Raw genomic sequence first — 24,377 nt, 5'->3', positions numbered from 1 at the left:
TAATTAAAATTATGACACGTCCTTGAATGTGAAGCATTACTTGCAAAATGAAACTTGACTCGAAGTGAAGTGTCCGACCAGGACTTCAGCAGTATGAAAGCGCCCGGAGAAACCTAGACTTGGGTCCCCAAATTCATGCTGTGTTCTTTGAGCCATTTTATTTGTGTCTGGATAATGAGATTTCCAAATCCTTTTCTTCCATCCTCTGAATAAACATGGAAGACTTAGTAGGTTAGACATGGGAGAAGTAACACTGCAGCCCCACCATGAGATGAGGGCTGCCCAAGGCTACTTAGCAGATTGGCTTCCTGCAGTCCTCAGAAATCAGTCATGCCAGTCAATACCTAGAAATGTACTAGACTCACCTACTTGTCAAGAACAAGAAATAGACAAGTTACTCTGAGCCTCAGAGGAGTTCTGAGAGGAAGATGAGTCAAGATTTAAACATTTGTATTTTCCATAGTTAGAGCACCTACCTTGTTCAGTCATTAGCTGTGAGCTTTACCATTCTCTCTTCTTGAGAATGACTGGTGAAGAGCACAGGTTAAAACAAGACATGCTTCTTCTACATTTCCCATTTCCTACTCCCACTCTTTGGGATATCCTCCTATACAGTAACTCCAGGAGGTACAGATGTACTTATTCATTCATGGTATATATTATACCATAAATAACAGAAATGTGTAGCAGATAAGACTTTTTTCTTATAAATTCTGTATTTGTAAGGCAGTGTTCCTCTAATATAAGAGGGAATTAAGAGATGAATGGTTGGGCTCTCCATGGATCCTTCAGTGAAGTCTTAGGTGTGCCCTAAACACCAGGACTTTAAAGCTTCAGACAGTGGGATGCTGGCAATAACAGACTGTGTGCTTCTGCAAGTGGTGGAGCATTGGATGACATGGTGATTTGGGGATTTTATGCTCTTTGCAGAATAGCATGAGATAAAGCCACATTTAATTTTGGCACTAGGAGCAATACTATTAGAAAGAAAATGACCAAACTACATGTTTACACGTCTTTACCAAAAAGAAAGAAAGAAAGAAAGAAAACCTTTTATAAAACAAGTATTTGTTAAATGTTGAATAAACATTTGAAATAAATCATTTACTGATGTTTCCTCTTAATATTCATTTTCTACCTATTCATCCTGTTATCTGTCATCCATTGGCAGACACTACAGTTTTAAGAAGAGTATACAGAAAAAAATATATAACTGGAAGCATTCTATTTCTATTTTAATGTTTCCTGCATATTTAGAAAAGATCACCCTGATTTTGATTTTACCTGTGAAACACCTCAGACCAGCTCACAGAACAATAACGTTCTCTTGGAGTACAATCTGAGAAGTTCTGGCTAAATGAAAGGGATGAGAAAAGTTCCCTCATCAAGCAGCTGTCTTGTACTGCCCCTGCCACCTGCCTCTATCCTCGGCTTTAAGGTAATCACCACCTCCACGACCATATGTTCAATGTTAATATGTTAATATCCATATTAAGCACTTTATCTGCTTCATTAGATTTAATGGAGTAGATATTATTACCCATGTGATATAGTATGAGGAAACACTTTTAATGAGGTTATCATTAGCATGGCTTATAAAGGCAGGGTTGAGATTTAAACCCAGGTATGTCTGACTCCACTATCCATTCTCTTAACTGCTACCTATGCATCCTGCATGACCAAATATATAGCAACAAGAGTGGAAAATAACAACCCATTGTATTCTGTAAGCCTGTCAATAAGCCCTTAAATCTGGTGTTTGAAAACTTCTCAGTCATAAATCTATCACTCTATTACCCAAGGAGTATCTGTGTCCTGTAATCAGGTTTTATATACTTGTAGAATATATTTTACAGAATTAGTTGTAAAAAAGAGGTGTTGATTGAAAAGTAAGAAGGAAGATTCTATCAGGATTGTTGTGAAGACAATAACATATATAGTTCATATACCATTTTTTCCCCATGAAGCCTTCCTTGACTCAACCTTCTGGGAACTCCCTAAGCACTTTCCCTGTACCCTTAGTGCTTTATCTCGCAATTGAACCCACCAAAATCTGCTAAGTCTTTTGTGCAGGTGCTGGGGATACAGAGATCAAAGACATGGTCCCTACTCTCAAATAGCTCATGGTGAAATGTGTATTATGATACCTACACGGTGCTGTAAAAGAGGAAAAGCATTTAACTCTAGGTAGAAGACTTGAGGGAGGGGGAAAAAAAGAGAACATGGGCCAATGGGAAGGAAGTGAGATGGAGTGGGGATTATGACCCTTGATCCTAGTCTTCAGGTGGGAGTAGAAATCAGACAGATGGAGGTGTGTATGTGTTCGCAGGTATGCATGTGTGCATGCATACACATGTGCCTCTGTTTTCTAGGCAGAAGAACGAAGCTAGATGATAAGGAGGAGAGGAGCCTGGCCTGTTACGGGAACTGTGAGCACATGATTCGAGAAGGCTTGTGTGCAGGGTGTGTGCTGAGAAATGGCACCAGGTCAAGCTGGAGAAGTATGTTTAAGTGATTTGGTGAGGAGTTTGGATTTTATCATGAAGAGGTCTGGGTATCATTGGAAGATCTTAAGATCTTTGGAATGATCATCCTGGCAGTAATGTAGAGAACAGATGGGCCTGGGAAATGAGATGCACAGAGAAAGCAAGGCGCAAGGCTAGGCGTCAGGAGACTCTTGAAGGCATCCAGGCCAGACTGAGCTTGGGCAGTGGCAGTGACGTTGAAGAGGAGGAGTGAGGTACAAGACATATTTAGGCAAATAACATGAATAAATGGGGAAAAACAAGGGTAATCTCAGTTTTTCAAGTAAATAAAACTTATTTAACTTCTTATGTTGTCCCTGAAAGGTTCACATTTCTCTACTTTTTCCAGAGGTTGTACTACTGGTATAAAGCACAATTAGCAGATTTAATAGAATTAGTGTTCTTTGAAGCACCCCAACATATATTCATTTCTTGTTGCACTACCTGACTCCTTTCCCCGAAACTGACGTTATGGGTGGATTTCCACGAACCTGACTTAACCTTTACTCTATTCCCTGGCTACACAGACTGAAAATTATGCTGCCTTTCACAAGAGGATGGAGTAAGGGGCAGAAAAGACAAGCCTGTTAAAACCCATCCCATTGTGAATACAGCAACTCAAAGGCACCATTTCCAAAGAGGGCTGGTGGCATCACCCAGAAAGGGAGCACATCTTAGTGTCTGTCTCCAAGTAGCCTTTCTGGTCCAGTGACAGAAGCAACAATAAGAAATAGTAAGACAGGAAGCTGAAAGGTGTAGATTAGATCTGAGGAACAGTTTTCCCCTCAGAGAAGCTGTTCAATATGGATATCAGTTATGCTGGAGAATATTCTTCCCTGGAGATTGTTTTTGGGATTGTGGTAAAGTATACATAATACAAAATTTACTCTTTTAACCAGTTTTAAGTATACAGTTCTGTAACATTAAGTATCAATACATTCACATTGTTGTCACTATTCTACCTTAATATTCCCCTGTCCCTGCCTCTATTGGATTGCTACACTGTCACTCTCTCTTCTTATCATGTTTGGAATTCTCACTTTTTGAGCTACTGATTAAATACTCCATCCATCCTTAGATTTATCCATTCAAAACATATTTGTTGAGGACTTACGGTAAGAGAAAAAAAGTTGTAAACATCAATGTATTCACCAAAACTTGTATTTAAACAAAACTCCCAAGTGGCTTCCCAATTTTCCCCAATTTAAACTGACAACCCATGATTATGTCGTGTTTAGTACAGATTTAAGCAGCCTCACCTTCACAATTTGTGACCACGGCCAATTCCAGTTCACTGCATACAGCAACAAAAATCAGCAAAGAAAGGGTTTGGAAGGCCAAAGAAAAGTCAAGTAGGTGAGGTCTGTGGCTTTACAGCCTTACTCATTTAAAACTTCACCTACTGTAAAATGTGGTTTATCTCACTTACAAGATACAATCAAGTTTAACATGATTGTTACAATACTCTATCAGCCCTAAGAAAGTACACGTATATCTACTAAATGCATACTTATATCATAAAATGTTAATCATAGAATCATGAACTTCCATAATCCTTTTTAGTCAATTATATCAAAAGGTCTTTAGAACATGAAGTATGCATTTCTCGTTAAGGAAAATAATCATGATTTTCTCAGAATTTAGCCCTAATTAAGTGGGCCCAGGTTTTGTGGTGTTTGATCTATTATTTGGACATCAAAACCCAGGTTAAATCTACAGAATAATTTGTAGTATGGAGTAAACAAGCCTAGTAATCTGTAATCTTTTATAAAAATAGATTTATTTTTTTATACATCTTAATTGGAGTATAAGTGCTTTACAATGTTGTGTCAGTTTCTGCTGTACAACAAAGTGAATCAGCCATATGTATGCATATATCCCCATATCCCCTCCCTCTTGAGCCTCCCTCCCACCCTCCCTATCTCACCCCTCTAGGTCTTCACAAAGCACGGAGCTGATCTCCCAGTGCTATGCAGCCCCTTCCCACTAGCTATCTATTTTACATTTGGTAGTGTATATATGTCCATGCCACTCTCTCACTACATCCCAGCCTCCCCTTCCACCCCGTGTCCTCAAGTCCATTCTCAATGTCTGCGTCTTTACTCCTGCCCTGCCACTAGGTTGATCAGTACCATTTTTCTAGATTCCATATATATGTGTTAGCATACGGTATTTGTTTTTCTCTTTCTGACTTACTTCACTCTGTATAACAGACTCTAGATCCATCCACCTCACTACAAATAACTCAATTTTGTTACTTATTATGGCTGAGTAATATTCCATTACATATATGTGCCACATCTTCTTTATCCATTCATCTGTAGATAGACAATTAGGTTGTTTCCATGCCCTGGCTATTGTAAATAGTGCTGTAATGAACATTGTGGTACATGTCTCTTTTTGAATTATGGTTTTCCCAGTAGTGGGATTGCTGGGTCATATGATAGTTCAGTTTTTAGTTTTTTAAGGAACCTCCATACTGTTCTCCATAGTGGCTGTATCAATTTACATTCCCACCAACAGTGCAGGAGGGTTCCCTTTTCTCCACACCCTCTCCAGCAAAAAATAGTGTATTTTTTGGTAGCGTATTCATAGCAGACAGGGCTGTATGGGTGGGTAAAATTGGTTGATTGAGTCATCCTAAAAGCTAGTGGCTGAAAATAAATTGCTATCCCTGTAGACAATTATTGGAATGAAACAAAATCAGCTTTACATACCTTCAAAACCTGAGGAAAATAGCTCTGAGTGAAAATAACATGCACTGGGAAACTGTATTTTAAAAAGAGGAGCATCTTGCCAAAGATTCAAACTCATTCCTCTTGGGGCAGCTTACCTGCACAAGCTTTATGCTAATTGTTTTTATATTAAAGATTTGGCAGCTTTACAAAAATCTTAAACTTGCACATGCAGGTTCAAAATACCCTATTTCAATGGCCCAGAGTTAAGCTAGGAAAGCATTTCAGATAATGCCAACCTGTAGTAATGCTTGTTTGTTTGTATGTTTGTTTTTAACCTATGGGTGGTTTATAGTTTATAGTTTCTTAGGAATTTGCTTAACAAATGTGGACGTGATTAGTTTTCCGTCCTCCAAAACCCTAATCTGTGTCCTTTGATATCAAGGGATGCTATCTGCCAAATGACAGGCTTTCAAAAGTCAAGAAGACCGTCTTTGCTGGTGAGTGTTATTCCTGCACTTGGTATGAATTCCTCTCACAGCAGATCTTCAGCAGGTTGAGTTTTCAATATCCAGCATTCATAAAAGGGCATAGATTCACACATTATAAAGAAGTGTGAGAAAGAGAGTAAAGAGTACAATGGAGATAGAGTAAGCCAACATTCCCATGTACTGTGGAGTACTGGTAAAAAGTAAGTAGACTTCTCTTGAATAAAAAAAAAAAGATAAAAGTTGGAAAGTGGCCATAAGAAAAGTATAATTTGACTCAGAGCTAGTCACTTACAAAAAGTGAAAAATAACTGAGATGATATCGGTACTTGATAGCTGCTATAGTAATAACCAGAGTGACACATAAGGGGAAATTTGGGGAGGTGGAAGCGTTGGGAAGAGTTTGAGCTAAAGGTGTTCATTGTTGAAGGAAAAGTATTATCTGTCTTAATCTCCTGTTAACAAAGTCTAAATAGCTGAGTGAAGTCTTGGAGAACCACGTGAGGGTGAATGTAGGCTGCATTCTATGCTTCTTTTCCAAGAGCTTCTTCTCCGTGGGAAAGATATATTTTCACTATAAAAAAACAGTGATATCATCTGCCAAGTGTGGGCCACCAGCATCATCATTAAACTTCACACATTATTTCTTGGGAGCCAGAGAGGTGGAGAGGTGGGTAATGTTGATATCACTGACTAGTGGTGTAATTTAGACACAGTGTGGGGTTAATGGGCACTACGCATGATCTTGGAGATGGAAAGGGAGAGGATCAAGGAAGAGGTACCTTTGCTCAAGCCGCCTTCCCCACCTCTGACCATGCCTCTGCAAGGGATCCTCCCCGGGGGGGTCAGACCTCTTGGTCAGGGGTTCTAGCATTCAGTGGGTTTGGTACTGCTCATAAAGGTCCCTGATGAAAACATTTTATGTTGCCTTTGGGAGTGGTGGGAAGGGATTAAGTTTCAGTCTAGCTCTTAGATCCTGAACTGGGCCAGAAAATTCCTGGTTATAGGCTAATGCACAGGTCCACTCTACTACTGTTCTTATCATCAAACTTTGCCAAGGTGTGGAAGAGCAGAAGCCAAAAGATCAGTAGTGTCCTAGAATATGGTAGAATGGTATCTTAACTCCTTATTTTATTGGTACTAATAGACACTCTTACTCCCCCATTTAAAAAAAGCATCACCAAAAAGAAACCTTTTATATTCTCAAGACCAAAACAGTAATGAGAGGTGAGGCTAGAGCACTGAATTGACTTCTTGCTGGCACTTCAAAAAGGTTTCAACACTGTGAAATTATCTTGGGAGTTGTTACCTCTCAAACTTCAGGTGGTTAAAGATGATTACAAGACATGTTCTGTTGCTTAAGGATTTGCTGACATCTATTGCCTTTTTTCTCCAAATGACATTTCTGAGTTAATAAAGGATCTGAGATAGATGTGGCCTTGAGCAATACTTTTATTACCATTACTTTCCCACCATCTAACTCTTCTGCCATGACCCTCCCACTCACCCACATCCTACCGCCTTCCTCACTGCGTTATTAATCTGACCTGAATCACTCTATTCTCCTCCAAGAGAACACACCCCACTAATAGCAGTGAATCATAGATACTCTTACTTCTCTAGTCTCTAATGGACTTGATGAAATGCCAGATCTAATAGAATAAAAGGATAGGAACTCAGGTGAAAGGAGTTCTTTAGGTTCTTGTTCAGTATATTACCCTCAATATTAGTTCCCAGATCAACTTTCTGGTTACCTGGTGGTGAACAGGTTTGTATCATTGACCCTCCCCTTATCTCCAGGCTCGAAGTAGCCATCCTGCTCAGTGAGGCAACCTCACAGGTATGCCTAATAGCTAAGTCAAGGGCTCTTTCACCTTAAAGTTGAAAATAAAATCCTTTCTTGTTTAGCTTGACTAAAAATATTAAACAGTTTACCCTCAAAGGTCACTTTTTGATAACAAAGTCTTCCACAGTCTTTACAAGTGAACCAATTACACTGTAGAATTCCATATGAAATATTTAGGTAATAGAGAAAAAAACAGAATGAGTTTGTCAGTTATTCAAAGGGAAATTTATGAGGTGACAGAGCACTAAAACTACATCTTCTTCACCATGGATAGGTCTATAGGATGAGATTTGAATTCATGGCAAGAGAAACCTAGAGAAGAGTTTTTGAAGGTGATTTTCAACCTACATATCAGTGTCATTAGAAATATTGAAAGCCAGTTGAGAGAATGTCGTAGACTTTCTTGTGAGTGTTATAAATTTAGTTTAACTTGTCCTGATGGACTTTATAATCAACTTAATCATGTGGATTTTATATAGCTCTTCTTCACCCAAGTGGATTTTAATTCCAGTTTTAAAAGTGTGTATGTATATTTTAAATTGCTTTAAAAATAGCTACGGATACTACCTATCAATACAGAAAAGTCAATGGAATGGAGTTTAGGTCATCCTGAGATTACTGTTAAGATTTTTAAAGTAATGCTAAAGCTAAGAATTTTTACAAAAATTACTGCCATAAAATTTTAAATTGTGGCTTGAAAGTGTGTGCCTGTGTGTATGCTTGGTTGTATGGAGAGAGGGGCAGAGAGAGAGAGATAGGGAGAGAGACACTATTCACTATTCTCTTCTTGCTATTAAAAAAGAAAAAACCCTCATAAAGGTTTTTAGGTTTACGTCATTACCCCACCAACAATAATCACAGACAAGAATGAACGGAAGAGCATTTTACCACACCCTGATGAATAACAAAGTGGTGAATAGCAGCCTTGGGTACTGAAGAAAGTTAAAAACAGAGAAAGCCTGCCTTAGGTTAGTATTAATTACTATTTTCATTGAATTCTATTGCCCAAATTATTCTCTATGGTGGAGTAAAGAGTCCTTGCCTTCTGGTTCTCTGGGGCAGTACTTTTCCCTGCCTGAAAAGTTTCATATGGGGGCTTACCTGGTGGCACAATCGTTGAGAATCTGCCTGCCAGTGCAGGGGACACGGGTTCGAGCCCTGGTCCAGGAAGATCCCACATGCCGTGGAGCAACAAAGCCCGTGCGCCACAACTACTGAGCCTGCGCTCTAGAGCCCACGTGCCACAATACTGAAGCTCGTGCACCTAGAGCACGTGCTCCGCAACAAGAGAAGCACCGCAACGAGAAGCCCGTGCACCGCAACGAAGAGTAGCCCCTGCTCGCCGCAACTAGAGAAAGCCTGCGCGCAGCAACGAAGACCCAACGCAGCCAAAAATAAAATAAACAAATTTTTAAAAAAAGATTTAAAAAAAGTTTCGCATGAAACATACAATGTCATGTGTCAGAAACAACAAACTCCTAATAGGCCAGTAGATTTCAAGTTCCTAAAGACATGGATATGGTTGCTGGGCTTTAACTGAAGGTACAATGAAAACTATAGGGGCTATATTCCAGATCCCTTACACTAAATTGAGAGTGAGAGGTATGTTTCCATTTTGGTACATAATGGGAGTAAGTAAAATGCAAACTTGTATTTGGGAAAATCATTCGATTCTAACAACACGTGAAAGTCTGAGATGTAGGTCAACAAATGCACATTTATGACATACAAGTTCTTCTGAGTACATGTTCTGAAGTTCTCTGAAAATCTGGCTAAAACAATCCCTTATAATATACCAGTTCACATAATAAGCAAGTCAGAACTTTTGCTAGATAAGATGTTGTTTTCCTTTATGGAGCCAGCAAAAACACAGCTCTAAGCTTAGGTTGTAATGATAAAAGGCTTTTGGAGCAGCTTATTTTAGGGAATCATAAAAACAACCCAACCCAAAGTGTAAAGAATATGCAGAGTGTGCATTATGCTTCAGGACAAATCACTCTGCTTTTTTTCAGTGTAACTGATGCCAATGGATGAGTAAAGGGAGAAGTAAACGTACAGACTGGGACCTGTGGCTTGCTGAGGTGAATAACACCTGTATCACAAAATCATGAGTTCTCTCATTTTGTAACTTCCTTGAGATTAATTTACATACTTTTTGAAAAATTTAGAAGGATCAGAATATATTATCAGTTATATGTGGAAGCTCCAAGTCTTCTGCTATTTATGGCTTACATGGTGAGGTGTCCTACACATCACAGCACCTTTTAAAAAAATCTGTGGCCTTTTTGGGGGAGGTAAGTGAAGGGGTGAAAGGATTATATGATGCATTCCTTTAGATCAATTAGGGAATGGTGAATATAGTTGCATCTCTAGCATAACTATCGAGTGCTTCTTAGATACCTACTGCTGCTTTTCACTGCCTGTCATGAATGCTCATTTAATTCTCCAAACCCTAGGAGGTTGATAATATTATCCCCGCTTTATTGATGAGGAAACCGAGGCACAGCGACACTACCTTACAAAGCACACAAAATGATGGTGCTGGGATTTGAACCTAGGCAATTTGACTCCAACATTTATGTCCTTAATCACTGTATTAGGTTGTCTTCAGGTTCTATATTTACATCCCACTGTTTAGCACTCAGTGAATTCCTTCTGGATCCTGGCTACCTCTAAGCCATTACCATCAGATGTTAGTAAAAAGACAGGGTCAACGTTTAAAATGGCCATTCACTGGGATTCGAAACACTGGCCCGTTAAAATTCCCAACTTCCACGCGACTCAGAAATTACTCAACTGTCTTTTCCTAAACCCAGGGCTCCAACTTAGTTATCTCTGTTGTTGCACAGCAACGGAACATCACCACACAGGAAACGAGGAGGATTATTTTAGACTGAGGATGCCGCTGCCCAGTATTCAGCCAGGGCCCTATCTGCCTCAATCACCCCAATTCTGGACCAACCCAATCTTATTAAGTGATTGTTCTGCTTCCTGTGTTGCACCATAACAGATTTCCTTGGGCTACATTTTCTCTCAGATTTGACGACAAGATTCGAAGCCAAGCTAAGAAATCTAACTTTTGAGGTAGATCCGGCAGAAAACCCGTGGCGGGACCGCAGAGTTTGCGGCAGAGAAGGCTACAAAAGAGCTCAACTGCATCCGCCGGGGCTCTCAGAGAGACTGCTAACGTGTTTGACTGTCAACAGGCCATTGAACCCCGCGCTGCTCTTTCGTGGTCTCTGCCTTTGGAGTTCACAAGCTGTAAATTTAACACACAGCCCGCCGCGCGGCTCTGGGTCCCAGGGAGTCTGAGGACAGGCCTTTGCTGGGGGGAGCGCGGAGAAGGGACTGACGGGAGCCAGGAGAACGGGAGGGGCGTTCCCAGGCGTCCTTCACAAACACACAAAAACTAGGAAGCAGGAAGGGAAGGCGAAGCAAGGAGAGAGGAGGGAGGGGAAGCCGTGAATAAAAGCGCGCCCCTCCCGGAATCGGTTTCTCGTTTTAAGCTCATTACGGAGAGTGCCCGACTGCTGCTAAGGATTGCGCGCGCGCGCGCGCGCGCGGAGTTCCACAGCTCTCGGGCGCTGGGCGGAGCAGAGCCACGCGCCTCGGTCAACCTGGCCAATCACGCTTTTCGGCCCCTCCCGCGCGGCCTCGCCCCGCTCCCTTGCGGAGGCTCGCGGCCGCGCGCGCGCAGTCCCGCCGCTCCGAGCGCGGGGCTGAGTGGAGCTGCGCGCGTCAGTCAATCTGACCAATCGCGGGTCTCTTCCGCCTCCCGCGCGGCCCCGCCTCTCAGACTCCCGGCTGCCGGCAGCGGCTGGGTTAGTTCTCTACGCTCTCCGGGGATGGCGGAGGGAGGTAGCGTGCTAGGGCTTGGAGTGGGCGTCTGAGAACTGGACTTCTTCGGGGATTGGGTGGGGAGTCGAGTAGCGCTCCCTTTCCCTGGTCAGGGAACCTCTCAGCTCCACCTCAGGCCTGGGGTCTCTCGAGGGCTTGCTGTAGTGGCGGGAGGGGAGGGAGGACTCCCTGTGGTATTTTTCCCGGTAAAGTTTCATGGCCTTCGTTTGAGAAGCAAACTTCAGTCTCTCCTTTTCAGGGTCTCTTAGCTGCTTAATCGAAAACGGTGCAGACAGGAGTAAGTTTATCTGTGCTTGGGCTCCTTATTCCTCGGGCCTGGAGGGTCATTTGTTTTAGGCACAGAGCCTTTAGGATTTAGGGTAGCGTGACAGGTCTGATTATGTTTTTTTGAGTCAAGATTTCAGTTACATTTCCTTTCATTGTGAAGCTGGCGTAATGAAATTAAAGAATTCCTGACTATCCAAAGTTGTTATCCAACTCACCCCCCCGAATATGGCAGATTTTGAGGATTTTTGTCAGATTTTATCCATCAATAAAAACAAATGTGGAGTTGTTCATATGAGATGCTAGCTAGTTAACTTGTCATGATAAAAACTAGTAGTCACCATAATGAGCAACACAATCCGATTTAGGAAAGTAAATGGAAAACAAAACAAAAAAAAAAGCAAGAATGAATCACAACTAAGTGAAAGAAGGAAGTTGGCTGGCTTACTTGGTGATGTTATGTAAAACAATAAAAAATTCTTTGATAAAAATTAAGGAATATATAGAGGTGTGGGTTAATTTGATTTCCGTTTTGTGATTATTTTTTGTTTTTTAGAAGTAAAGCAAGATTTCAAGATGGAAAGTCCATCAGACTCAGCTGTGGTGTTACCTCGCACTCCACAGGCTGGTGCCAATCCACCGTCTCCTCGTACAAGCAGTTCAAGAAAACAAGTATGAAAATCTTAGTTCTTTCAGTGGATCTATTCTATATTTCTAAGTATTGTGGCAATGGTGGCTTCAAGTCTACTGAACATTGTCAGTTAACGTAATGTGTAAATCAGTAAGTAAAAATTTTATTAACATAATTTTAGGTCTTTCCCCTTAGGTAACATATTGGACCTTCCCCTCAAATTTTCATCTTGACCCAATTATTTCCATTTAGTTTCAGTTCAAGTTTTTACAGCATTCCAAACAGGAAGTTTGAATCTGACATCACGAAGGTCTTTGGGGGAAAGATCTAGGTCGATTCCTTAACTGGTAACTCTGAAGCACCTAACCATGTCAGGCTTGGGACAATTGCTGAACAAATGTTTGTGATTACTGAGATAAGTGTTTCAGCACTGTTTTAGAAGGGTGCTGGCTCTGCTAATATAAAAAGGGGTTAAAACTTAGTGGAGCTTACAGGAATTAAAGATACTTTGTGATGGTTACTTTAGATATATGGAGACAGAAAGTCATCTAGTGGTGTCTGCCATAGAAACGTAAGGTCTTGATTTCTAGTAGATTTATTTATATCAAGTCTTGATTAACATTATTAACGTTTGATGCCTTTTTCAGCCTATGAGTGCAACCCTTAGGGAACGATTAAGGAAAACTAGATCTTCATTTAATTCTTGTTATGGTGTGGTAAAACGACTTAAAGTAGAGAGTGAAGAAAATGATCAGACCTTTTCAGAGAAACCAGCACCTTCAACAGAAGAAAACTGTTTGGAATTTCAAGAAAATTTTAAACACATAGACAGTGAATTTGAAGACAGTACATATTTGAAAAATACCTTCAAGAATACCAATGCATGTGCATCTAAATCACTTGATTCTGAGTCATGCAGTGACCTCCGGAATGACTTCATGAGTGAGAATCTTCCCAAACATGGATTAAACAAAGAAAAAGCAAAATTGGTGAAGCAGATTCAAGAGAAAGAAGAACTTCTTCGGAGGCTAAAACTAGTCAAAATGTATAGATCAAAGGTAAGAAGAATTTCAGAACTATTGCCTAATTAATTTTTTTACTTTTAGATAAATGGTAGGAAAGTATTTCAAAAAGAAAAGTTTATTTTAGCATAAGAAGAAGTAAGCCAAGTATCCAGAGACCTGGCTTCCAACAGCTTTAACTCAAATATGTCATAGATTTAGAGTAGAGCAGAAGAGGCCTCTAAACACCAGGTATAACTTTTAAAAGTCCCAGCCCTTATTTCCTATGCAGTTGAAGCTTTCTATCTAGTTTCCAGCCCACAGCAGTATTAGAAGCTTCAAATGTTAGCTGCAAGTGGCAATGAGAACAGAAGCAACAGTGACAGTGAATGAGAAAAAAAGCTAAAAATGGACCACAGAGTACAATGAAAAGTAATTTGAGTAATGATCTTTTGTTACTCAATTGTGTGTAACAAATTATTAAAGTATTCCGAACATTTTCTTTAAGAAAACAACAAATTGTATATTAGATTTTAGATTTCAACCCAGATAAGGTTGAAGAAAATAGAATTTGGGCACTTGGAAGAAGATGACCCTCACTTACCTGGATCATTCAGGTATATTGCAATTGCTCCTTCTTCCCCAGCAAATGTGTCATAAATGATGGAATACTGTTTCTTATTTGCTCTCTTGAATTTTTAGGACTTCTCTAAATATAACGACTTGAGTTTTATGAGATAGTGACATTGAAAAATATTAATTTGAATATCATTTTTTAAAGTACAGCTGTGGTAGAAAAAGTAGATTTTTTTTTTAACCCATATTGTTGCTTCTTTACATAGTTTTGCCCTATTTAATGATTCGATTTTTCCCTGAGGGTAAGGATAGCCCAGAGCTTCTACCAAACAAAACAGCCATAGAACTCAATTTGAGTGATAGTTACTTAAAACCATTCTACTTTTTTCCTGGGTAGAAGTCCCATTTATGTCCGAATGTGTTACCCTTTAAACCTACTACTCATCGACTGATTTGACAACTTTCATTAAGTAAGTTAGGATGGCTATCTAGTTATTGACATACATTTATGTCTTTTTTTTTTTTTCTGTTTCAGAATGACCTGTCTCAGTTACAGATGTTAATAAAGAAGTGGAGAAGCTGTAGCCAGCTGTTGCTTTATGAGCTGCAGTCAGCTATGTCTGAGGAGAACAAGAAACTAAGCCTTACTCAGCTGATAGACCACTATGGGTTAGATGATAAATTGCTACACTATAACAGAAATGAAGAAGAATTTATAGGTGTTTAATTCATAATTTTTTTCTCCAGAATGTCTTTGTGGATGACAATGTAATTAAAAGATATTTATACATTTTAAAGGGAAGATGTAAACCATTAGGGCTTAGAGAAAGGTATCCTGGTGAACCTGGATCAATTTAGGGCCTTTGTTATATAAGTATAAACTAGGTTCTAAAATGAAAATTTAGTGTTTTGAATAAATTTGCCAAAGAAAACTTGACAGTTAAAGAAAGGTGAAAAAAATTTTTTTAATTAAATCATGATTAAAAAAATAATTTGGACAACTGTGGAAGTGAGTTTTAATACATTGTTCTATTTATTGTGGTAAAAGTTTTATTTTAAATGTTAAAAAACAGTCCATCCAGTGAATGTCTAAACTGAAACTTGTCTGAAAATGTCTGCCTCTCCTAAGTTTATGCCTCTCCTAAGTTTATGCCTCTCCTTTGTTTCCACCCATTTACCACATATTTCCATCTGGATGGTCTAGCAGGTAAACTCATATGTTCAAAATTACATTAGTTTCTGTCTCTTCAAATTTGTTACTTGTATTCGTCATCTCAGTTAGTGAAGTGATCATCTATTTCTTATAAAACCACATGTCCTCATCACCCACTTCAGGGCATCACGGCATACAGGGCCTTTTACATTCATCTACCTTTCTAGTTTTGTCTGTGAAATAGGTAAAAGCTAGCGTATCTACTCCATTAACAGTGACTCCTCAGTCAGAAACCCACCTTCACTGGGTTGGGGTTCTGGCTGCCATGTTGTACGTTATCTGTCATCCTGGCCATAGATGGACCCAAGCATCCCAGTCCTTGAGAATTCGGAATTGAGCTCAAGAAAAGAAAGCCCATCTCTTTTTGTGGCTGGAGCTGTTGTATGTGAACTTGAAAGCAGAAAAGCTGGTGTGCTTTAGTCTGCCCTTACAGAGAAAGGCAGAGATGACGGAGAGAGAACTTTGTGGGTCAGTGGCTTCTTGGTTCTGGTTTCCAGTCTCTTGGGTCCTTTTAAGGGCTGAGACAGCTTTACTTAGTTGTGTTTTTTTTCCCCCCAATCTTAAAAGAAAAGTACTTCCCTACTACTTGGTAAACAGCCACTACCCTAAGCTTCCCCCCTCCGCCCCCAGCTGCTCCTTACTCTCAGCCCAGTCCTTCCCCGTGATCCAACAGACTATTAATGTTGGCATATCAAGACCCTGCTCTTGCATGCATTCTAATTGTTAATGCCCATGCCAGTAACCTAACCCTCACCCCGGCCTCAATTCTTGCCTTCTAGACACGCCATTGTCATTGGCTTCTGTGAACCCAAGAGGACTGGCCTTCCCTGGCTGTGGGATTCCCAGATGGGCATCCCTGGGAAGCGGTGCTGATCAGCCTCCATTGCTTCTTGCTGCTCAGCCAGAGGTCCTAAATGTGGCAGGAGAAGTGGTTTCCCTGGTGATGGTGCCAGCATTTGACTGCAGCTGCCCATTACTGACTAGCACATCCCCTGGAGTCACCCTTACATGTCCATTTGGGGGAACCACAGCATCAATGGGACTCTGGTTTTGGGAGAGTTGGGGAGCAGTTGGTGCTATAGCAATGGGGATTTCTAAGGCATTGGCTAGGTGCTGAGGGCTCCAACAGCTCAGTGAGCACTTCTACAAGAGGAGGTGGATCATGGAGTATGGATGGGGCTTATGGGAGAGTTTGGGGCCTAGGGGTGCCCATGAAGCAGTCCCCTTTTTAATAATTTCTATTGAATTTCACCTCCATTTAATAGGATATATTTATTAAGAACTACTGAATAAGAAGTATTTTTATTCATTAAAATGAAAGCTAACACTTAGCACTTGCTTTGTGCCAGTTTTAAAAGTATGTTAACTCATTTGAGTTTTACAATTATCAACATCCCAATTTTAAAGATGAGGAAATTTTAAGATTAACTAGTTATTTAGTGACAGTCAGAATTTGAACCGAAGCGACCCAGCAACAGAGTTCATAACCATGTTATGTTTGGCCCAATTAATTATATATATTACTACTTGATAATATAGATAGTATTTCAAAGGGCTATAAAAATACAAATATAATTGCTCTTAGTTCAGCAGAAGCTGAGAGGAATCAGTACCATAAACATATCAAGAGAGAGGACTGGGTTCCATGACCCACGTGCCCTTCCAAAGCACCTGCCAATAACCCCAAAGCAGAAGATGCCTCTTGTTGAAAGTGCTGCTACTAGAATACAGCTTGGGGGAGCAAGAGGCTCTTGCTAACCTCCACTCTATTTATGCCTCAAAGCTGAGGCATTCAAGCAAGGAGCATTGCCAGAATCACTCAGGGTAGACACTAAGAAACAGAAACGAAACAGGCTGTTAAGACCTGGGAATCCACAGAGCACTGTCCAGCGAAATTTGTGGCCTTGCCTTAGTAGCAAATGGAGGCTCCAGTAGCTAACTTAGGTGACATGGAAATGTTACCAATAGGCACTACCCTGCTTAATCAGCCAAATCGACTACTTCAGGAGTCATTCTAGGTCTGAGGGGGGGGAGCTGTCAAAATGATGTTGGTTCTATTTTCCTTACCATTCCCACCACTGATCACTATACAGGTGTTCAATTATGGTACTATCCTGGCAATTTATAAATAGAAGGTTTTAAAACTTCTAAATTTTTTTTCTAAATAGAATGTTTTATAATTGCTCTCTTGCTTTACCTACACCAGTGTACATTGGGTATGGTGTTACTAATTAAACTTAACATTTAATTCACAAATTGCAGAACGTTGAGACATTGACACCCTTTGGCGATTGTGGTTAATGATCCCGATGGTATTACCTTGGAATGCAGCAGTCCACAGGCTATGGAAAGGCAAAGCAGTTTTCTGAACAGTTAATCTTCTCATTACTTATTTATCATCATCTACATGAATAAAGTGATAAACTATTTCATGGAAATGTAAGAATTCTGATCACCAAATTCCTTTGTGTGTGTCTGTGTTTCTCCACACCAAGCGATTCTCAAAACACCATCTGGATGTCCTACAATTCAACTAAATTCTGACACATCTATCTGGAGACAGCATCAGATTCTACAAGTTAAGGGCTCAGACCCACAAGACCGCCCTCCACTTCAGATGCCATTTGAAAACCCAGATTGTTACCTGTGCTTCTGACCGGCTGGCAATAAATCAGAGGTTCCCAAGATTCCCTCCTTCCTTGGGTTCAGTTAATTTGCTAGAGTGGCTCACAGAACTCAGAGAAACATTTTATTTATCAGATTACCATTTTATTATAAAAGGATGTAACTCAGGAACCTCGGGATGGAAGAGATGCTTAAGGCAAGTTATGGTGAAAAGCTCAGAGCTTGCTTGCTCTCTCTGGGCACACTCTCCAAACCTTGTCCTTCTGGGCTTTTATGGAGACCTCATTACATAGGCACAACTGATTAAATCATTGGTCATTGGTGATCAATTCAACTTCCAGCCCCTTTACCCTTCCTAGAGGTGGGGGTGGGGGGTGGGTGTGTGTAAAGGGTGGGTGGGTGGATGGGAGGTTGGGACACAGGGTTGGTTCTCCTCAAAAACAGCCCCCATCCTTACGTGCAATCCAAAAGTCACCTCATTAACATAACAAGACACCTGTACCTCTCTCATCACTTAGGAAATTCCGAGGGTTTTAGGATCTCTGTGCCAGGAATGGTGTCGAAGACCAAATATATATATTTCTTATTATAAATCACAATATCACAATGAGAAAATGCTTTTTTCCTGTTTACTAAACTATCGTGTGGGGCACAAAATTAAGTTCTGTTGCAATATATATGCATATAGAAGATTATGTCATGTTTATGTAGAACGTCTATGTAGAAGAAAATATGTTGTAATTTACAAATGATTTAGGGCTTGGCAAAAGTAAACAATTCACCTTGTTCCCATTGGTAGGACAGGGAATAATCTTAAACATTCTATTAATTTTTTTTCTGATGATAGAGAAATGCTTACTGAAGAAAATGGGAAATATAGAAAAGTATAAAAGATAAAAATCATTCATAATCTCATAACATTTCTGGTAATTTTATAAAATTAGAAATACCAGTAGTGGCTAAAAATAATTTTTTGTCTTTAAGACTTTCTATATTTCTACTGTGAAAATAATTTTTGATCAAATTAAGACAATAAAATAGATCTTGAATATATTCTGAGTTAAAATCGTGTTCATTCTTGAATAAAAATCATTCGTGTTACTTTAGACATTTATTCATGCAGGACATTTTTATAATGACTAAGGCTAAAATCAATCAATTTGCTATTAAAAATATGCCACTAAGAGGAGACTCTACTTAAATTTCCTTATATAAGAGAGACAGAAATCATTTTAACCAAATGAAATTATTTTTAAAACGACTGATTTGGTCTTATGTTTCCCACCAGCATTTTTACATTTGAACGAGAGCAGGAAATGTTTTCATCCTTAATCTTTCAACTTCAGCCTGTAGTATTGAAATCTGCTCAGCTTGTTCTTTTGAAATTTTTGTTAACTTTTGCTGTTGTATCATGTTTTCATATCGTTCTTTGGCAATCTTTTCACAAGTCAGTGTAGACCCTTATCCCAGAAATGAAGAAGAAGGAATTATTTGGATTATTATCTATACTTTTAAATACAGAAACAGCACTCAGAATCAATTAAACATATGGAACAAATACTGGTAGCTTTATAACCACTGTACAGATTTTAGGAATTATGATCACTTTTAAAGAAACTGACAGTTGATTAAAGAAAAAAATCTTACCCACTGCATTACAGATGTCTTTTCTCTCTGAGACAGCCACCAGTTCTTCTCGTAAATTGCAGCTTAGGGTATAATTTGCTACATCTTTTTGATTGCTGTACCTTCTCAGTTTTTTAAGCAGCTTTTTGCAGTTTTCCACATTCTTTTTGTGGGTCTGAAATTTTTGTTCCCATGACACCCCACAGAAATAATTTTGAAAAAAATATATTTTATAAAGACATTATTCTTAAAATTTAAATACATTGTCATCATTAGGACATCTTACCATCATATCCCTAGTACCTAGCATAATACCTGCACATAGTGGGTACTTAAATTATTTGTTGATAGATAGAATGGTATGTTAATACACATTTTAGAAAAATATTTGTATATTCTTAGAAATAAGAGAAGATTTAAAAAACACATAGCCTTGAGATTACTTTGTTTCCATCTTATATATGTTAAACACTCAAAACTGAGCATTGTTAGGCAATTAGGGTAAAACAAAGCCTTTACAATACAAAGGAAAGACTATCAACACTTCTACTACATAAATCTTACATAACCTAATGTGAAACAGGAAATTCACCTACACTCTGATATCTCCCAAGGGGTTAATTCAAATGTTAAAAGAAGTGCTTCACAACCTAAATGACTGACAGATGAATGGATAAAGAAGATGGGGTACATACATACAATGGAATATTGCTCAGCCATTAAAAAGAATGAAATAATGCCATTTGCAGCAACATGGATGGACCTGGAGATTATCATACTAAGTGAAGTAAGTCAGACAGAGAAAGATAAATATAATATGATGTTGCTTATAGGCAGAATCTTTAAAAAATGATACAAATGAACTTATTTACAAAACAGAAACAGACTCCCAGACTTAGAGAACAAACTTATGGTTACTGGGGGAAGGGAGAGAGGGATAGATTGGGAGGTTGGGGTTGACATATACACACTGCTATATTTAAGATAGATAAGCAACAAGGACCTACTGTATAGCACAGGGGACTCTGCTCAATATTCTGCAATAACCTAAATGGGAAAAGAACTTGAAAAAGAATAGATACATGTATATGTATAACTGAATCACTTTGCTGTACACCTGAAACTAACACAACACTGTTCATCAACTATACTCCAATATAAAATAAAAAATTTTTTAAAAAAGAAGTGCTTCAGGCTACCACATTGGTTACAATTGCAAAGACACCACTTAGAGACCTCTAATTACATCCTGAATATCAGTGTAAAAGAGCAAGATTTTGGTAGGTTCTATTTGAATTCATGATTTGCAAACTATTACTTTGTTTAAATCATTCACAACTACTGGAATTATAATGATCAGTATCCTTGAGACCTACCTTATCTAAAACAGCAATGGTTTGCTCCATTATTCCAATCTGAATGGCAATCATAGTCTCATAGTTTGGTTCATTTAGGTACTTTAAGAGGAAAAAAAAAACCCCACAATGTATGTAAGGATATTTTTTTCTATTTCTTTCAGTAGATAATTTTATAAAGATTATCTTAGTTTTGAAAGTTACTGTTTCTCATGAAAATTATCTATCCAAGTTAGGATTGACTTGACTCTAGTGTCATGCTATTTACTTATATTTGACTATTGATACACTCATCTATATACTAATAGTTACAAATGCCTAGAGTTTATCTTCTCATTCATTCATTCACTTATTCAACTCACCAAATATTTATTGTGTCTCATTTGAGAGTGTCTCATTAAGTCCCATATTAACTATATCCCAGTTAAAGATACTGAGGGAGATAACAAAGATAGATAACATGACAGAGACTTCAAGAAAAAGAGAACGTGTAGTATGATTAGTTGCCAGAATGTATGTAAGGTGACATGCAAATTAAAAGGTGGTTTGAGTTGGGCCATGGTTTCTCTGAACTGGGGAAATCAAAAGGCTTTATGGATGAGGTGGTATTTAAACCAGACCTTGAAAAATAGATAGATTAGGGATGTGAAAAAAAAATGCGGAAAAATATAGCAGGTAGAAGAACCAGTATAAGCAAAGGCACAGAGGTAGAATCCTGGAATATAAAATCAGTTTGGTTTGAGAATACTGATGTGTAAGAGCAACAGTGGGAATGAATTTCAAAAGATAGTTTGAAGGACACCGAACGCCACTTAAGGATTTCAGAGTTCATGCGCCAGGTAAGAAGAGGAACTTTAAAATGTTTGAGCAGAGTAGTAATGTTATTAGACCTGAATAGGAATGTGACAGCAGTATACAGTATAATTAGAAGAGAAAAACCCAAGGTCAAGAGACTAGTTAGGAGATTATTATAAAATACTCTAAACCACTGAAAAGGAAGGACTGAAGCAAGGTAAAGGCAGTGGGCATAGAGAATGAGGGAGTAAATGGATAAACTAGTCAAGACTTGGAAGACAAGGGAAAGAGCGGAATCAAAGAGGACAACAACTTTAACCCTGAGTGAATGGCTGAAAGAACAGAAATAAGCAAAATAAGAAGAGGAGCTGTTGGGAAGTAGGAAATACAGAAATAGAGCTTGAGAAAGGTCAGGTTCAGAGAGCTTAGATTGGAATTGGAATTTAATTGGAGTCCAGAAAGCTTGGGTGAGTCTTAGCAGTGATCATGAAAGTCAGAAAAAGAGAAATCATCAAAGGAGAGGCCATGGAAAGAAACACAGAGCTGAGGGCAGAATCTTAAAAATAGCTATCCTTAAGAGAAACAAAAGAGAAATGAGGAAAAGAGGCAGAGTGGTCTGACATGTTGGAAGAAATACAGGAGAAAACAGGGATGATTAAAGCCAAAACAATGGGCAATTAAGAATGAAGATGGATGGACTTCCCTGGCGGTCCAGTGGTTAACACTCCGCGCTTCCACTGCAGGTTCGATCCCTGGTCAGGGAACTAAGATCCCACATGCCACGCGGCCAAAAAAAAAAAGATGGACAAATGCTACAGGGATGGTTATGACTGGGAAAGGGACCACTAGATTTGACAATTAGGAAATTCTTGGTGAACTGCAAAACAGAACTATACTACCGAATGGGTCACAAAGAACCAGAGGCAGCAAATGTAAACTACCAGAAGAAATAGACAGAATTCATAGTCACATTATGAACTACTTCTGGCATAGAACATGCTTGACATCACAGAGGCTTCTTATTAAATACTGGTTGAATGAATGAATACATTAATGAATGAAATTAAAATTATATAGTGGGGGGCAGGGAGAACTTACCTTTTGACGATCTCTTGAGAAAAACAGCATCTGAATATCCCGAGCCTTCTGATTTAGATCTTCCATTTCCATCTCCATTTTCTTATGTTCCCACTCGATCTGAAATATTCCTTTGTGGACTTCTTTACTTTCCATCATGCTAGCAACTTTCTTTTGTCCTTGAGTCTTAAAGAAAAAGTACATTCCGATATTCATATAATATGATTCTGCATACAGGATACAGAATATTTGAAGCTGAATGCTTTTCTTAGAAAACGCTTGGAATGCAGAGGTAATTCTATCCTCTTTCTTAAAATGTAGTAGATATTAAAAAATTACTTGTGGGCACAATCTGATCACTATAAAGCATGGTAGTTACTGAACAGAAGGGATTATAAGATACATTTGAATGGCATAGCCAATTTACTTTTATGTCAGTGATTAGGCAGGAACTCCTCTTGCCATCACCAATCTACCAATCTGTATGGGTTTATACCCCTAGTCTGCCCTGCTTTTTGACACTATAGATAAAGGATTGTAATTTAATGCAGCTAGGCACAGCAGTATCTTGTTGGTAGCTAGTGGAAAAGCAAAAAAATTCAATGGGTTAAATATGATATTTAAACACCTAGATGTTTTGTACTTCATTTCAAATTGCCTACATGAAGTTCAGGAATATTTTCATGGAGTTGTTCTCCCAGATTGCTAACAGTGAAACTACTATGTCTCTAAAATAAATTTGTATGTGAGCTCCATCAGTTAATGTTTTATATTTTTCCTCCCTTCTCCTTCAAGAACTTAGCTTTTCCAAGTTCATGCCACTAGACTATACCAACTGCTACTCTTTCTAAAAATTATTTTCATCTTTTGGTCACTGCTTGGCCTCAGTTCCTTGAATTTCCCACTTTCAATGCTCTTTTCTCTATCTTCCTCAGCCACCCAGCTCCCATGATCATACCCTTGATCTTGCCATCGCCAGTTCCGAAATCTTAAGGTCAAGCATTTCTCTGGAGCAGTATTTCCCAAATGTGGGAAGTATTGCCCCACCAGGGCACATTCAACTATGTCTGGGGACATTTCTGGCTGACATAACTGTAGGGGGCATTGCTAATGGCATCTAGTGGGTAGAGGCCAGGGAGGCTGCTAAACTTCACACAAAACACAGGACATCTCTCCCCGACAAACAATCATCCAGCTCAAAATGTCAGTAGTGCTGAGGTTGAGAAACACTTCCGTCGAGCTACCACATCTCCTCTCTCCTTTCCTTTCAGTCAACTTTGTCATAAGATTTATTTTATAGTCCTGGTCTCAACTTCCTCACTTCATATTGTTTCTTCAGCCATCACCAGTTGAGCTCCTGCCCCAACCCTCCACTAAGACTGCTCTTGTCAAGTAACTGACATAGTGCATGGTTCCCTCCTCCTCGGAACTGTTTCTCTCATGGTTTCTAGGTTCCCTTCTATCTCACTGGCAGCTCCTTCTCAGTCTCCTCACTTAACTCCTTCTCTGCTAGATCTTTCAGAATTGGACTTCGGGTGTTGGCCCAAACACCCTCCTCCTATCTACCCACTTCCTACGTGGTCTCAAGCAATCTTGTGGCATAAATTATCTATATGCAGATATCTCTATATGTAATAATCCATATGTAGTTAAATATATGTGATCTACATATAGGACACTCCTAAATATGTATCTCAACCCTGAATTCTGGCTATTAGATATTTCCACTGGGTGTTCTATAGGTATCTCAAATTTAACAAAAGCCAACATTCTTCATCCTATGTCCCCAGCCAAGGCTACAGCTCCTCAGTCTTTCTCATGT

At 39.2% G+C, this 24,377-nt stretch overlaps 2 protein-coding genes across 2 annotated transcripts in view; one reads left to right on the top strand and one right to left on the bottom strand.

Moving 5' to 3' along the window:
- The first annotated feature begins 12,211 nt into the window (after positions 1–12,211).
- Positions 12,212–14,591, top strand: SFR1 (SWI5 dependent homologous recombination repair protein 1). Its single transcript, XM_065894885.1, has 3 exons — positions 12,212–12,328; positions 12,935–13,345; positions 14,400–14,591. The coding sequence occupies exons 1-3, from the start codon at positions 12,233–12,235 to the stop codon at positions 14,589–14,591; spliced, it is 699 nt and encodes a 232-aa protein (XP_065750957.1). The 5' UTR covers positions 12,212–12,232.
- Positions 14,592–18,995: 4,404 nt separating this feature from the next.
- The window catches only part of CFAP43 (cilia and flagella associated protein 43), a 99,119-nt gene continuing 93,737 nt past the window's right edge, over positions 18,996–24,377 (bottom strand). Inside the window, exons 35-38 of the mRNA XM_065894218.1 lie at positions 22,577–22,741; positions 20,705–20,785; positions 19,350–19,503; positions 18,996–19,162 (exon numbers count right to left, since the gene is read on the bottom strand). Of these exons, the coding sequence (XP_065750290.1) occupies positions 18,996–19,162; positions 19,350–19,503; positions 20,705–20,785; positions 22,577–22,741 (567 nt within the window). The remainder of the gene's footprint in view (positions 19,163–19,349; positions 19,504–20,704; positions 20,786–22,576; positions 22,742–24,377) is intronic.

The sequence above is a fragment of the Phocoena phocoena genome, chromosome 16 (genome assembly GCF_963924675.1).
Source record: "Phocoena phocoena chromosome 16, mPhoPho1.1, whole genome shotgun sequence".
Classification (NCBI taxonomy): Eukaryota; Metazoa; Chordata; class Mammalia; order Artiodactyla; family Phocoenidae; genus Phocoena; species Phocoena phocoena.
This window is presented reverse-complemented; position numbering and strand designations above follow the sequence as displayed.

Excerpts from the sequence above, each read along its gene's own strand:
- SFR1 (XM_065894885.1), top strand. The coding sequence starts at position 12,233 with ATGGAAAGTCCATCAGACTCAGCTGTGGTGTTACCTCGCACTCCACAG. Across the intron at positions 12,329-12,934 it reads CAAGCAGTTCAAGAAAACAA|CCTATGAGTGCAACCCTTAG; the intron begins GTATGAAAATCT and ends TGCCTTTTTCAG. Across the intron at positions 13,346-14,399 it reads TCAAAATGTATAGATCAAAG|AATGACCTGTCTCAGTTACA; the intron begins GTAAGAAGAATT and ends TTTCTGTTTCAG.